Source organism: Macrosteles quadrilineatus, unplaced genomic scaffold, assembly GCF_028750875.1.
Source record: "Macrosteles quadrilineatus isolate MER2022 unplaced genomic scaffold, UCM_ALF_1.0 Scaffold_9__3_contigs__length_116548681, whole genome shotgun sequence".
Lineage (NCBI taxonomy): Eukaryota > Metazoa > Arthropoda > Insecta > Hemiptera > Cicadellidae > Macrosteles > Macrosteles quadrilineatus.
Window position 1 is genome coordinate 107,387,450 of NW_026542602.1, and position 16,314 is coordinate 107,403,763.

Genomic DNA, 16,314 nt, shown 5'->3' on the forward strand with positions numbered 1-16,314 from the left:
AATTCAGGGCTTTGCCCGAAATGCTAGGCCTAGAATTGACTGAGAAATGTTTGTTGGAAGGCCGCTATTTGAGAGAAACTGCCAAGTCAGTTTTGGGTCCTTCTGACTGTTTTGTGGTAGGCCTAGGCTTACAATTTTTGCTCAGTAAATGTAATTGTCTTAGGCTACTACTCTGGTAGTCTTTTGTTTCTGTGTCCCGTACAATTTTTAGTGTTGTTTTGTCTTGTAAAATGTTCAGTTTGTGTTACCCAGTCAAGTAAGGTTAAAGTCTTTTATTTTGCTTTGTCCTTGCCAAACTAGTTAAATTAAGTTGAATTAACTGCTCTTAAAGCTCCCCTGAAAGTTTGAGTCATTTTACTCAAGTTTTAAGAAAGTTACAGTAACTTTTAGTTTGGCAACTTTTCATTCAGGTTTGAACTGGGTAACCAATAGGCCAACTGGTTTCAGCCTTTGAGTTAAGGTTTGGGATGGTCTGGAGAAGCTGCTGGAACATTTCCCCCAGCTTTTAAGACCATTCCGAACAAATTCGGATCACAACTTTTGGAGAAATTAGCAAAAATACATGAGTCGTTGCGTTAGGCCTAAATTTTTGTATGGAACGTTTTTTGTCAATTTTAAAGTATTTTTCTGTGTTTAAGCGTCAATTGTTCTCTGTTAACTTGTTCTTCTGGCCACTTTGGACCAGGCAATTTAAATATTTTCTCTCTATTGGTGAAATTTATCACTGTCACATACCCGTCTAGCCTGCTGACACCTTTACCGCAAATATTAATGTTACCGTTCTTGTACTGTTTAACCTGTTAATTGTTATGTTTAAAATATTGTTATTGTTTGAAATGTTTTATATTGATAGAGAGCTGTGATAGAGAGACAAACCTTTTAAAAAATTTAGAAACTTGAAAATGATATGTTAGGCCTAAAGCAGTGAAATATTGGAACTAAATGTAAATGGTGAAAGATGTGACAGTGAACCTTGCGGATATGGACTCAGTCTATTACTCTTACTACTGTGTTTCCTGGGTTTTGTCACTCAGGGCCCGTGAGGAGGAACATGGAGTACCGGTAGTCTGCATCAGCCTTGGCGGAGTGGGAATTACAACTCTTGGCCACCCCTGGATCTTGGCCCCCCTCTTCCGTCATGCCTGCTTCCCCTCCGGTGCTGCTCGCCCAGAAACATGAACTAGTACCGCAAATTCCGCAAGTTTTAGGCCTAATTAATTATTGCTAACCACCGTCCTGGACTTGGAGATTTCGTTACCTATTTGTTAATTTGTGCACAGAGATTTATTAATTGTTTTTCTTTTTAAATTTTAAATTCTTTAGCCTAGGCTACTTGTTGATCTTTTTTAAATTTTATAATTTTATTAAATATTCTATTGAATTCTAATTTGGGGCCCCTAAAGTTTCTATAGTTACCAGATGAAATGAATTTATTAAAAGAGTCATTATATATATCATGTTGTAATTTGTTAATTTAAAGTTTTTTGAAAGGTAAAAGCTAGTAAGATTTATTTTTGAAATTTAGCCTATTTGAAAATGATTAATGAAATAATTGTAAGTTAGTAGGGTAAACGGGTATCAAAATTTTTAAAGTTTAATTGAGAGTATTTAATTCATGTATTATTGTTAATTATTGTTGTTGATGTTATTGTTGTGTTATTTTTTTTTAAATGGTTAATTACAGCTCGTTTCTCTCAAATGGCGTGTTGTTCTTGAGCCTCCATCCATGGTTCTCATTTTGTTATGTAAAGTTTTGTGAGCCGCTCCTCGGGCCTGCGCATGGATCACGCTTCCTTTCGTTAGTCTGGGTGCAGGCGCGAGGGCATGGTTCAAAAAGGAAGAAAAACAAAAGAAAATCATCAACTTTCACTATTTTTCTCGTTAAAAAACTAACGAGAAAACTAACGCTTTTTAATTTATATCTATATTGTGTGTTTGTTTTTATTAGTTATAATGTATTTATATTTAGTAAAATTTATGATGAAAATCCCCTGATTTATTCAATTCATTATACTATGAATATTTTGGATACTTATAAATTTTTCCCGTTTCACCCAAATAAATATAAAACAATTAACTGATATCTGACAGGTTATTTAAAACAGCTTAAATACTTTTAATCATTCATTCACAATTAGATAAATATTGACCATGGTTTGGTTACTAATGATTTTTAAACGTATGCTCACCAAAAATAAAATAAAAATCCATTTGAGCATTAAAATGCGAGAGCATTTTATCGCATTTTAGTATTATATAACTCATAATTCCATTTCCAAATTTTGACAAAGGTGAAGATGGATACTTAAGTAGTGTTTGACCATATTCTTTATAAAGCTTTTATTATTTACAGTCTTAGTCTTAAAATATGGAGATTATATAGCTATAAAAGGGTTTTCTTTTTAAGTCTTACAAATGTTTAAAATAAGATTATAAAGCATTATACAGCAGCAATAACGATTAAACCAAATGATAGATTTACCGTCCAATAGATTTGATTAATGTTCAATCTATTCCACCTTTGAGCTGAACACTTTGACTGACTTCAATAGTGATCATTAATGAAATCATCAATATACTGATGAAACACCTGGTCACTTACGCAAGGTGAAGTGAACCTGAGTATCCTTAATCTTAATAAAATGTAATCATGTGAATGCGCATCTGACACCGTATGCAGGCATCCAGAATTATGTTATATATTATAAGTCTTACCATGTGCACTTAGACTTTTTCCTTACATTTATTAGTCACATTCAAGTTAGGAAAATGTGTGAAAAGGTTAGGCCTACGCAAGGAAAATGAAATGGTATATTAAGTACTCTTTTAAGTTGGACTATTAGCTTCACCTTGGACCCCAAAATAGGGAAATTTTTAGATGGCTCAAACATCTTTAAGCTCTTAGGTCCAATCAAGCAGTCTTTACTTAGGGAAAATATCCATGTAAATTTTTGTCTTTTAAATATAGGTAGCGAAAAATGACAATATTTTAAAATTCTAATCATCCACAAAGAAAACTAATTATAAAGTACGAATCGAAATTCATTATTGATCTTTTTCATTTTGGGAAAACTTAAATAGTACTTTAACAAAAAGACAATTTTTGTCTGTACCACGACATGGTAAATTTATTGGTGAAGTTAAAATATTTTACTGGTAATTATCATTGAATATTATGTTTTCGGAATTGTCAATACAAAAGAAGAATATTAATCAAAGCCAGAAACCTTTAATTTAAACCTTTACCTTTACAGTACAAAATGGTGGATACGTTAAATGTATTAACATTTATTAATGTGAGCTGGTTTTTTACTACTACCATTTTGTACTGTATTGATTTAGAGACTTCTAATTTCCGATATACATATTTTTTTATATTCTACTTAAATTTTAACCTTTTAAAAGCATAATTTAATGTAGGAGGAACGATGATATTTTTTTTTATTAAAACTCAGACTTTTATAAATACATATTTAATAGTATAAAAAAGCTTAATACCTCAAGTACGGCAGCCTTAAATTGTCTTAAAGCAGTATTAAAAGTACTATTATGGAAAATTATATTTCAAATTTATATTAAATTGAAAATACTAACACCAAAAACGATTTCACAATTACATAAAGATGTGTGATATACAAAATAGTATCTGTTTCATATATGTCTTCATTTTTGAAAGATGGCTTCTTTTTATAGAGTAATATTTAATTTTTTTTTTTTAAATAAGATTCTACAAGGCATGCTATTAGATGTCCGCTAATAAAAGCCACAAGTCTGTGGTCAAAGCCATGTACATTTTGTAAAATTGAAGGAGACCCTCCAAGTAAACAGACAACGTATACGCCATCACTTTGAACGCCACTTTACTCTCTGTCATGTAAGTAAATATTTAACTGTGGAATTAATTAAGTCTTGTCTTAAAATATCATATAATGGTACTCTCTGGTTTTCTTCATCTCTTCCTTTGCTTGTAATGTTTGCAAGCATTTTTACACAATCAACTCATACATATGTTTATGGAAAATATTTTAACAGTAATATTCGTTTACTGCTCTATTTTTTTTTATTTAAGCTCGAATAAGCCTTATTGGATTTATAGTATATAAAATATGCGCCAATAGTTTATAAAGGAATTTGATACTAAATTTTCAAGGGTAATTACGAACATGTTCTGTTCCGCGAATTTTCACCCGCAAATTGACAATGACGTCATTTACTTTATTAGACCCATGTTATAGATGTTGATTTACTTTCTCTTCAAACGATACTGTTGTCAGAATGTAATTGGTATCCAACACCCTACGATACAATTTCAATAAAAATCATAATTAACTGGAGTGTAAAAACGCGTATATTCGAGTTAGAGTCCATATTTTGACAACCTGTAATGTATGCCATATCAGTATAACTCTTGAATATCTTTTGCCTTCAAAACCATCAGTCTGATATCTATTAGAACCCATTACTATAGTTTAGATCAACATAGATGTACATGTCGACGTAAGTAGGCCTATTTGTAAATCTTCACACTTTATAGTTTCAACTGTCTAGAGACCATTTGTTAGGTGTTTTTACTTTATGATTTTTTTGGTGTTTTTTGTGGTCTACATACTACTGATGTGTGGATGAGTAAAAATTCATCTGTTACAGAAGAATTTCAAATTAGAGGAATCTGACGGAAACACTAGCCTAGCCTAGTTCGTGTCTATGTTTGGGAATACAATAATCCAGATTTTTTTCAATGATCCTGAAATTAAAATTTAACTACATGTCGCATAGAATATATTTTCCAAATAATAAAACGATAAACAGGTTTTATAAAGATAATTTAACGGTCAAGTTATTAATAGTGATATACAAACAAGAAAGATTTACGTATGATAGGCCTTGAGCCTATTTTTGTTTAGTATACAAAATATTTATAAAGTATAAGTCTTATAAGTATATTGTTTTTACTCGTTTATGCTGTTTTAATTTTCTTAAATAAAAAAAATTACAAATCACACTGAAGCTATTTTCCAGATAGTAAATGATCAAAAAGGTCTAAGCAAAATGGTTTAGGCCATCTTGCTTCAAGTGATTTTTTTTAGTAGTACACTACTATGGTTTTGGACTTCTGGAGGAAGTCACCATCAGGTGTAACAAAAACATTAGGTCATCGGATGTATGTTAAATTAAAATATCCATAACAGCCCGTTTACATGACCTTACTGGATTGCAACCTAAATAAAGTTTATATTGCTCTACACATTCATGGAAAATTGTACCACAATTGGAAGATACTTACACGGTTGTTCACGTAAGTCTACAAACACACACAAACAAATGCATATATTACATACATATGTATATTTTTATGGATGTTTTGTTCACCTTTGTGGCTTTCGTAACGATCAAATAAATTAGTTTCGGATCTTTGCCGTACCACGGGATCGAAGGCAATGTAACATAAATTTGAACTAGATCTAAAAGTATAGTAATATCTGAAAAATTATCTTAAAATATAATCGCTAGTCTTTACTTACTGGATAAAAGGGAGGACGTGAAGGTAAAATTATAACTGTAAAACTACACTCTATTAACACTGCTGGGACGCATTTACCATATTCTTAGTACTAAAGGAAGTATAATGGTTTGTTAAATGAAGCCTTCCTTAGAGACTATTTTCTCAACTTAGCTTCATCTTTGCTGGGAGAAAAAGGATTGCATTTAAATTTTAAATATCCATGTACTAGAGAGGTTGTTTTTAAAGTAAAATCAAGCAAAAAATAAATTGGATACTATTATGTTCAAAAATATGAAATATTTCATTATAATGACGTAAGCTTGTTTGAAGGTTTACTGTAATCTTCCGATGGTAAAAATATATCGTCTATAAATATATTTTATTAATTTTCTTACTTCATAATGGATAATTACTTTTCTTATATATTTTTTATTGAAATTCTTTTAGTCATCAGTTTTGAAACCTACATTTTCTTTACTAAAATATTATGTTTGAATCTATTTGGTAACAAAATCATATACTATTAACGATCAATCTCAACCTAAAGACTTAACATTATAAATAAAAGTACCACGTCACGTTTAATAACTATTAATTAAATGCCTCTCTGTGTGATTTTAGAGTAAATATTGTAATAATACCGTAATTAATGTTTTACAAACAGAATTAAAAACCCCATTATCTCTTTAAATATTAAAATTTTCTCAGCTTTAAATATTTAAGCAGAAAAGGATAATGTACTTCCCAAGTGAGGGCCATGCTGGTACATTTATATTAGAACGCGACCCAACCGTTAAAATACTTTATGAATGTGTATATTCATAATATTATATTCTCCAAGAGTATATACAGTTGCTATTGATATATTGAATCTTCTTTCTGCCAAAAATGTATGCGTGTAAATTCAAATAAACATGTTAAAATGAATTTTATTTTAAGTTCAAGGTGGTTTTATATCAAGAAAAAATATTTTTGTCGTTATGTGTTATTTATTTAGACATACGATGAAAATGTAGTTATGATTTTGTGTGGATTGAGTTTACACACTTATTAAAATAATTTTACCTACGATGACGGACAAGACATGGGCAAGAATAGTCTATCTTCTTTTAAACTAATTACGAATTCTAATTTCTTACTTAATACTGATTATTTGGGTTTTAGATTCAAATCGAATGAATAATTATTGAAATATTGTAATGTTATTCTTTTCACACAGTAATCATAACTATACAAAGTTAAATAATGTTCACGACCTCCCACAAGAAACTTGTAACCAAGTCAGTATCATATCAAATGTTCTCTCATCTTCTCCTAGATGCGGGTGCGGCCTTGAATAATATTTAATATTTAAATTTTATTTTATAAAATAAAACATGCTTGATTCAAAGTACACAAAAAAAATTGAAGATATATTCAGGTTTAAGAGTCGTAATGTTAAAGTGTTTAATGCTTATGAAATATGTCTTTAAGAATTAAATAAAAGTTTACACAGTGTTAAAACTCTTATATTTTACATATATATTATATTATATACATATTTTATAAAAAAATATATAATATAGCCTACATATATTGCTTATCAGTATTTATGTATTTATGTATTTTTAACAATATTATTTTTTAAATATTATTAATATTAATGATCTTATAAGGGTAAAAATATTAGTATTGTAAGCACGGATACTTCACATTTGTTATCGATAAAACTAATTCTTAAATCAAATATAGTTCGTTAATTAAAAATATTCTAATAGATTAAATGGCGCATTTCAAAAGCATTTTTATCTGCTTTTCATAACTAAAACATACTTTTATAAAATATTTTATCAAATAATATCCATTGATCAATCGTTTGAAAAAATTAGTTTTCTCATTCAAATTTAAAATACTCTCACACCAAAGAATTTTTTACCGTTTATCTTCTGTTGTATTTAATGTCCTTTATCGTTAAAATAATCTATATAAGTCTACTACAAAACAATTAAATTACGGTTTACACTACATCAATAAACACAATAATGGTTAAATATTTTTTGAGAAATATAAACATATCGATTTAATATCTCACAGTACTACTTAACAAATACTAGTCAACGTTTATATTATTCAAAAGTAATAATTAACACCAACTGATATCATCACCACAGAACATACACTTTCGTAACTAGTTCAAACATAGCCACACTGCAACTCTATTCGACATGCCAGCCCTCAGGGATGTTCTCGCCTCATTTTTACAAATGCAGGTATTATCTTTAGACTAAATTAATTACTTAGTTGAGGGTGGGGAATTGCGAGCCCCATACAAAGGACGTCATGATAAGAACAGTTGCCAATAAACAATCATATGATTTGCATTTCAGTATGTTTACCAACATGTATCTGTTCAATGTTGAAAGTAGTTTCATGATCATTTATTATGGATTGGGAATACCCAAATGTTTATTCTTAAATATATTTGTTTATTTTTCAGATAATCTTTGATTGTTTATCAGATTCGCTTTTGAATGTATTGACCAACAATTTCTACATGTTAACATTTAATTTCATCACCCTTATTTATTTTTTAGGTATCTCTAGAAATAGCTCAAATAAATTTTATAGGGATGTTCATTAATTAACCACTTTAAAGTAGGCTACGGTATGCCTAAGGAAACGCTGAGTTTTTTACTTCTAGTAAATGAGTAACGAGCCAAAGCCAAGGTTAATTTTTACTTAGGCCGGGATACGGACTTATATCAAACAACCAAGTATTAATTACTAAATGGAATATATCGCACTCAATTGCTTGGGTAATATCCAAAAGTGTTATTTTCTACTACATGTATTGTTGCATATAAAACATATCCTCTAAGATATCGCACATGGGAGCTTTATATGGCAAGGTCGTAATCCCAAATTCGTCATTTTATAAATATTTTAATAAATTTTGAGCATATCATATCCTTCTCACTCAGAAAATATTTTGTATTGACCCATAAAAGGTGCACTTAAAATTAATGTAACAGTTTGTAATGTTTGTGTTTATAGTGTCAACTAGGTTCAGTAAAGTAAAAAAAATATGTGATAATACCCACAGGTTCCTCAATTTAGGACCCATCATCATTCACAATAATATTAAAAATCTACAAATGTCGCAAGGCCAAGGTCAAAGAGAACTTTACATGATCTTTAAAACATATGGGAGTAAATGATACGTTGAAGCAGGCGATACACATTAGGGTTTTTTTTACTAAAAGAGTACACGGATATGTGATGTGTCTAATACACAACACTATAACATCATAACATGTTATAAGCAATACGGAAAATGTTAAATTTAGGTGTATTCATAAAAAAAACTTTACAGAAAAATAAACACACAGAACTATGATACGTTAGTTGGAAACTTGCTCAAAACAATGGTTCCGTTTTTATTACTGGATTTTAATAATTCTCAATCTATGAATTATACAGATCATCGTTTACTTTATATGAGAAATAAGAACTGAAACAGTGCTAGGCCTACTTAATCACCCTTATTAAAAAACAATAAAAGCACTGCATTACATAAAATACTTTACATTCTATAATTAACAATACTTAACACACATTATTCAGAGACAGATCCTTTAAAGACAAACGATAATTTTTTTATTGATATTTAAGGTGATATTTACTTTGCAAGCCCAAATTGATTTGTGATTTTAATTTGTATGTATAGTAGTTTCTACTTTTATGAATATAAATATTCATATTAGATAGAAATGTTGAACACTTTGTTATCTGGTAAAATAAAAGCTTGGAACTGAAAACCCCACGAAAAAAGGTAGGCCAAGCAATTTTTATATTTATTTTAATTTAGCCTCTAGATTATTGTTAAAGTGGTAAATTCCAAATGATTCATTACTTTGTCATGTGGAGTGATTACTGTTGTGTTTGGTGTTATTATTGAGAACAAGCCATAAAATAGTTTCAATTGGTTCTCTATTTGTTAAAATTGTAGAACTAATTTATTAAAACTAGTAAACCTAAAATATATACGGATAAAAATATTCTCCAAAATTTCAAAGAGTTTTGTCATGTAATATTAATTTATGTCATTGATGCGACGACAGGAATTCACAATATGTTTATTACTTTTATTTTGTAGACGTCGAACGATATAGTAGACGTCTGTTTGCATCATACATGTTTCACGCTATGTACCTAAATGACCTCAATAATTACAAGTTCAAAATGTTTCGTCTTATTTTTTATATTTCATTACGAGTCTCCATTAAGGTTTTTTTCATTATTGTTGTAATGTCTAGCACAACAGAAGGTGGTGAAGACACACTGTGTGTACTGAACATCTGCACATGGTGTGTGCAGCATAAAAACAGAATACATGACGTTGACAGTTTAAGTCGTCTGGGCTAAGTTTCTTTTCTCTTATTCTCGGTTTTTGTTTTTTCATGGGAGGAACATTTATACTGTAAATGTCTCAAGTAAGAAGGTTCAAGCCACACTAAAAAAAAAAAAAAAACAGGCCGTAATGCTCGTCAAACATGACGTCACGATGGAAGACGGTAATGACGTAGGTATTTATTTATTTATTTTAAATAACTTCTTGATCAGCATTTTATTTTATTCACATGCTTCAATACAGTTTAAACACCATTTACATTGAAGCAGTTCATGCACTTATTATTGCTTCAGTGGGTTTCTTCTTGTCTTTTCCCTTCACTTTTACTTACACTTTCATGCCATGCATTTAATACTAACATAAAAACAAAATTATCAATAACTATAACAACAATGTATATATATATATTTAAAAACATTATAAAATTTACGGAAAGTAAATAAAAGAAACGTCTTATAACACTTAAAACATATATTTACGCTTGTAATTTATTTTCCATAGAAAGATTAAAACAAGCAGCTGATCACAAACGGCAAACATTACGTCATTGCCGTCTTCTATCGTGACGTCATGCTTGACGAGCATTACGGCCTGTTATTTTAATGTAGCTTTGGTTAACACTACATTTTATTTTAATGTAAGCATATTTTTAAATATAATAGGCTAGATAACGGGTTTAAGGCATATTTACCGAATATAATCTATTATTTACCATTTAATGTATATTTAAATCTTAGGAACCAGGTTTTCTTTTCTGGAAGTTCCACTTAATAATCATCTGATGTATATCCTAATTTAAGAATGAATAAAACCTTAACTTTTATACTTACAGTATCCAAATCGTTTTGCACCAAAACCCTTAATGAAAAAAACGACTACGGAATTATAAGATTTATTAAAGCAGTTTAAAAAAATGTGTTGGCAAAAACATTATCATAAAATTCTGCATTTGGGTTTTTAGTATAGTTGGCCAAAAGCGTACATTTGCGCGTTAAGAATAATATAGGGTAATAAAAAGCTCATTTATGTGAAAATATTTTCTCCACGTTTGAGAAATGTCAACTAATATTGTAGAAGTTTTGATAACCTAAATAAGACAAGTCAGCCGTTATATCGCAACGTTTCATTTCAGAACAGAGTATTTCTACAAGATATACCGTAGAAATTAATTAATTTATATTATTTAATTTGTAATGGTTATAATAATATAATTGATTAATCATTTAATTATTATTAATTAATCAATAATAATATTTATTATTCATAGCATACTACTTATATGAATTGCTTCCATAAATTACGTAGTCAGTACAATATTATTATTAGTAATAATTATTACTAATTAATTAATAATAATAATATTGTACTGACTACGTACTTTATGGAAGCAATTCATATAAGTGGTATTCTAACTTGGGTTCAATCTTGCCCTGTTGCATTCAGCAAAATAACACATACTTTTCAATAATTTACTCATTTACAGTACAATCATGGAATTATTCATGCGAATTTGTAGAGTTACAAAAGATTTCAGTTTTAAGTGCAAAATCAGCTACAAACTGATATAATATTAGATAGAGACAAAAATAATAACGAATTTCATTATAATTGAGGTCCTTTGAGAAATTATAGATCGGTAAGCAAAGTCTGGCAGCAAAACACCTGTGCAAAGGAGATAGCATCACACAAAAGACTTATTAATGAGAATTCTTTGTGAAAAACATCCTTTTAAATATTTCTAAGGTTATTGTGGTCTTAACTATAAATTTTACGATGTTCATTATTTCTTTAAAATTATTTCAACCTCAAATACGCTCAGCCAGACAGACAGGCACCACCTCATTTTTATATTACATAGTATTGATATAAGAAATCAACTTCTTTAACATTTAATGATTTGGACCTTTACTGTAACATGTGACATCATCCAAGCTCAATCGATTATTGCTTGTCAATTTGTTAATCGATATAAATAATAAAATTACAAAAATAATAATTACTGGTTTAAATACGCGAGCAAGTCTTTACATCACTCATATAATAATAGTTTAGTTGTCGACAAGTACAAAAATTTACTAATGTGTATTTCAAACAGCCTTCATTACATCGTCAATACGGTATACGTTTCACTATCAGTTGATCACGATGACTCGCTGTTGTATATCAGTGATCTAATCAGATTGAGAACTAATTTGAGATCATTACTGACAACGCAGAGTGACAATGTTTACTTCCAAAAGCAGGTCTGTAAGTTACTATGGTTTTGTTGACAAACCTAGCCACTTTGTTGGCTTTGCCTTTGTATTCTTCTGCCTTCTTTTTAAACCTCAACCAGCTTGGAAAAGATTTTGAGAAGAAGTACAACCTCGGATTCTTAACGGATTACTTCAAATTTCCAATTTACGTCAACCCACATCCAAACTGCGCACTGGAGGATGAGGGGGTGAGTTTACATTTTTATAAACATAAAAGTAAATGGTTGATCATTTTTGAAACGCTTTTTAACAGAAAACTTATTTTTAAGCGACATTTTTGTTTTAGTCAACATATTAACTATTCAATAATTACTTAAATAATTTAGATTGATAATTTAAAACTTTAAGTTTGTGATGATGGGAAACAAATCCAACTTTTGAGACTTAAGTCCCAATTATGATTCAAAAATATCATTTGCTGACACTATATTAATATTAACCTGAATTAGTAACACTACCCATTGTTTATTATGTTAGAGCTAACTGGTTTAGTAGTAGAGTTAGACGTCTCGGTCCCCGAGGTACCGGGTCCCAATACTAATCACTTAGGGATTTTATTCAAATAATAATGTCACTTTAAAACCAATCCTAAAGATATGTGTAAAAAAGTCTAGGCTAGAGCCTACCAAAGAAAATGTTTCGTAAGAGGTGTTTGAGGAGAATGATAAACTAAGCTTTCTTTTTTTGTAAAACAAAGTTATTCCAAATACTACGAGTACTAATATTACCAGTACTGAAATAGTCACCTTTCTTTCCTTTTTGGTACTGTTTATATGAGCCTATATTGTATAACATGTAAATGTACTGTTTTATAATACTTTTACTGATTTAATTACTTCTATTGGATACAGCAACCTGATGGACGACTATTAACGATGTGTATTATTAATTTGTCATTACAAAGTTTACCTTTTACAGTGTATCATGGACACAAACTGCTGTGGAGGGCTGGAGTGTAAGATGGTGGTGGACAAGGAGGGTTTGAAGAACACCTGTCAAGCCAGAGTGGGAGATCCTGAACAAGACACAGAGACAATGTCAAGAGAGGAAGATAACCAAGACTGGCAAACTCTACAGGAGTCTGAAGATGACAATAGTCTCTTGGCGGAGATATACAAGACTAGACTGGAGGAACTTAACCAAGAGGAGAAGAGACTTATCAATGATCAGTACTACTTGATTAAGGTATGATTAAAGTACATGCAAAAACAATCAAATATAATGTATATGTTAAAGAACAGCAAATATGTCTTATAAGTAATACTTCGTGATTTAACTAAAGTAAGCATAGTGTATGATTGTCAACAAATATTAGAAGTGAACAGATACTAAAAAAAAAACAAAAAAGCACCAGTTTATCGACAGGGTATCTAGAGTATCAGACTAGGTAACACTTGGATGATCAAAGAGAGGTGGGGTTTTCCAGATAAGTACAAGCTTGACAACTACTAGTACTGATCTATATGATCGTGGTGTGTAGGGTCTTTAAAACAACCAGTAATTTTTAACTATGTATAGTCGTTCTATTGACTACGATTAGGATAAGCAGAGATTCAGCCAAGTCCTATGTGCTTGTGAATATGCAGATGTTTGCCGATTCCCTGAGCAAGGGAAGCACAGGTATTAAACCCGGTAGTCCCATAAAACATTATCGACGTAAGTAGACTTTCTATTTAGAACTGCCCTTACTAATGTTACAAGTCAAAAAGATGTTAGTGGCCTACTTTAATCTTGCTTTTCCCCGTTCTCCTAGGCCTCGGGCCTGCGCAGAGTGTGACAAAGCAAGCGATAAGACGGTACAATACAGTAGGGAACTGTACTGATAAAACCTAGAGGCAGGATGCGAACCAACCACATCGTTGCAGTTGACTTGTAGTTCTTAGCGTTACCAATACTATCAAAGATTTTACAATATGAATAAATTATTTGTCAATGCAGGACAGCTATTGTATTTGATAGTTCTATTGTATTTCTGAAGCAGTAAGGCTTAGATGTTTATATATAAAAATGACGACATGCGTTAAATATTATTATTATATTGAGCAAAAAATATTATTTTGTATGTAATGAGCATCTTACATGTAAACACTATGACGACATGATCGATTCGTCCGAGTGAATATGGTTTAGTTGTCATGTTAATGACAATTTGAGATAAACCTCATTTAGGTTTTTGTAAGGATAAACTTTATGTGTATAAAAAATATACATATTTTAAATAGAGATAGTGATAACATTTGTTTATATTTTAAGGAACTGCAGAAGCCATTATCTTTGGACGAGATTAGAGAGCTAACACAAATCAAAGAAGTAGAAGATTACAAACGACAAGGTGAATTAAAGGATCTTCGTCAGTGGATGAATAGTAAAAAGGCAAAGGAGGAACAAGAAAGGGCGAATGAAAATAAATTAAAGGATCTTGCCGTTGAAAGAGTTGCAAAGGTTTTAAGAGAGGAAGAACAACAGAAATTACAAATGTTTAAGGAAATTCAGGAGCAAATGAAAAGGAAGAAGTCGTGGTTTTAAAGCAAAAAGGGCCTTTCACTTATCTGGGAGTTGCTCGACATTTTAGGAACTCACGTAAAACATTATGTGACTAAGAAGACGTCCTGTTTCGAATACCTTTGTAGGTAACTTATTTAAAAAATAAGTACCGTTATTGCAGAAAAGGTTTGTGTTCAATGTATATAACAACACAATTTATAGTACAATATTAAATTTTTTTTCTACCCCAGTTGATTAAATTACCTAATTCGTTGAAATTTTAACCATATAAATGCTTTTTAGTTGGTTCTATCAATGAACAAATTTGTGAAAGTTGAGGATTAACAACTTATTTACAATTTAAAATAATTTAAAATTTGTGAGTCCTTAATTGGATATTTATTTGAACTGAAACAACGACACGTTGTTACGTGTTGAAACAAAATATTTGTGTTGTAAAATAAAAAAAAGTATTAGTCAAAGCTTCGTTATATTTTAGCTACGTCCAACCTTTCGAAAATAAAATCTTTTAAGTGGTTTTGTACTATCATAGACTATTTAACAGAAGGAAGTATGTTTTATCTATAGTACTGTGCAGTAACCACATCCATAGTATTTTAAAATTAAAATTCGTGTAATAGAATATAACTTTTCTTAGCATTATCTCATATGCTTATTAGTTCATTATCCAATAATAACATAATTCACTTTGTGTTTGAATATGTCTTTTTTTATTTTTATTAACAGTCATCAGTGGCGTAATTTATCACATAGGTGTCTATCTATCATGACTCTTTTAGATAAGAGCTCAGCTCAAGTTAAACGAATAAGGTGCAGCCCAGGTTATTAGAATAAGCAACGACAGAGAAGATATTTTAACCCCTTGTGACAAACTATACTATCCCTCCTATTGTACGATATTACAGCCAATTTATTATTTTAAATACAGCGAAGGGGTGTGTATAAGTTGTTCTCAAATGTAGCTCCCTTTTTGGTTTTACCTCCTTTTTTTGTTTTGTGTGTAAACAAACAGCTGTTAATGGTGTATTGAACTCCTTACAAAAATGTATTTGTTATTTTTCATGTCGCTCAACTTGTCAGATTTTAAGTAAAAAATCACACCTTAGCCGAAAACAATGCAACAATGAATTACAATCGATAATAGCAATCGATTATAAGCAGCAATTGTTGTGTCTTTGACTCTTGCACATTTGGTATTAGACTACATGTACTACTACACAAGTCCAGCAACACGTAGATAAAATATCCGTTTCAACTATGTATAACTTAATTTTAAATTTATTTACTAGTACTTATGATCAAATAAGTTTTAAAAGAAAACTAGCCCTCAAAATGGCAACCGTCTTCATTTTCACAAATTAAACTAACCACTTTACGGATTTTTAGAGCTTTTCTCGTAGTTTTGATAAGGGAAGAAGCATAAAATATTTCCTGTCCAACACAATAATTAGTTATAGGATTATAATACTAAATCGAATACTTCATCCAAGACGCTCCGATGAATTTAACCACATATTGTAAACATTTAAAATACGGAAATTGGATGTAAAAGATGTCACAATGTCGGTCGATTAAGAAGACACAATTTACATCCTTTCATAAAATATAAAGCTGTTTTACCTGTGTGAGTTAATTTTGAGAGCCCTGGTGTTGGCAATTCA

At 30.2% G+C, this 16,314-nt stretch overlaps 1 protein-coding gene across 1 annotated transcript; it reads left to right on the plus strand.

The window, feature by feature from the left end:
- Positions 1–12,113: 12,113 nt before the first annotated feature.
- LOC129004390 (uncharacterized) lies at positions 12,114–14,807 on the plus strand. Its single transcript, XM_054432961.1, has 3 exons — positions 12,114–12,336; positions 13,067–13,333; positions 14,402–14,807. Exons 1-3 carry the CDS (start codon positions 12,151–12,153, stop codon positions 14,672–14,674), a joined length of 726 nt encoding a protein of 241 aa, XP_054288936.1. The 5' UTR covers positions 12,114–12,150; the 3' UTR covers positions 14,675–14,807.
- Positions 14,808–16,314: the final 1,507 nt, after the last annotated feature.

Coding starts and splice junctions, on each gene's coding strand:
- LOC129004390 (XM_054432961.1), top strand. CDS start 12,151: ATGGTTTTGTTGACAAACCTAGCCACTTTGTTGGCTTTGCCTTTGTAT. Junction 12,337..13,066: donor GCGCACTGGAGGATGAGGGG/GTGAGTTTACAT, acceptor TACCTTTTACAG/TGTATCATGGACACAAACTG. Junction 13,334..14,401: donor ATCAGTACTACTTGATTAAG/GTATGATTAAAG, acceptor TTATATTTTAAG/GAACTGCAGAAGCCATTATC.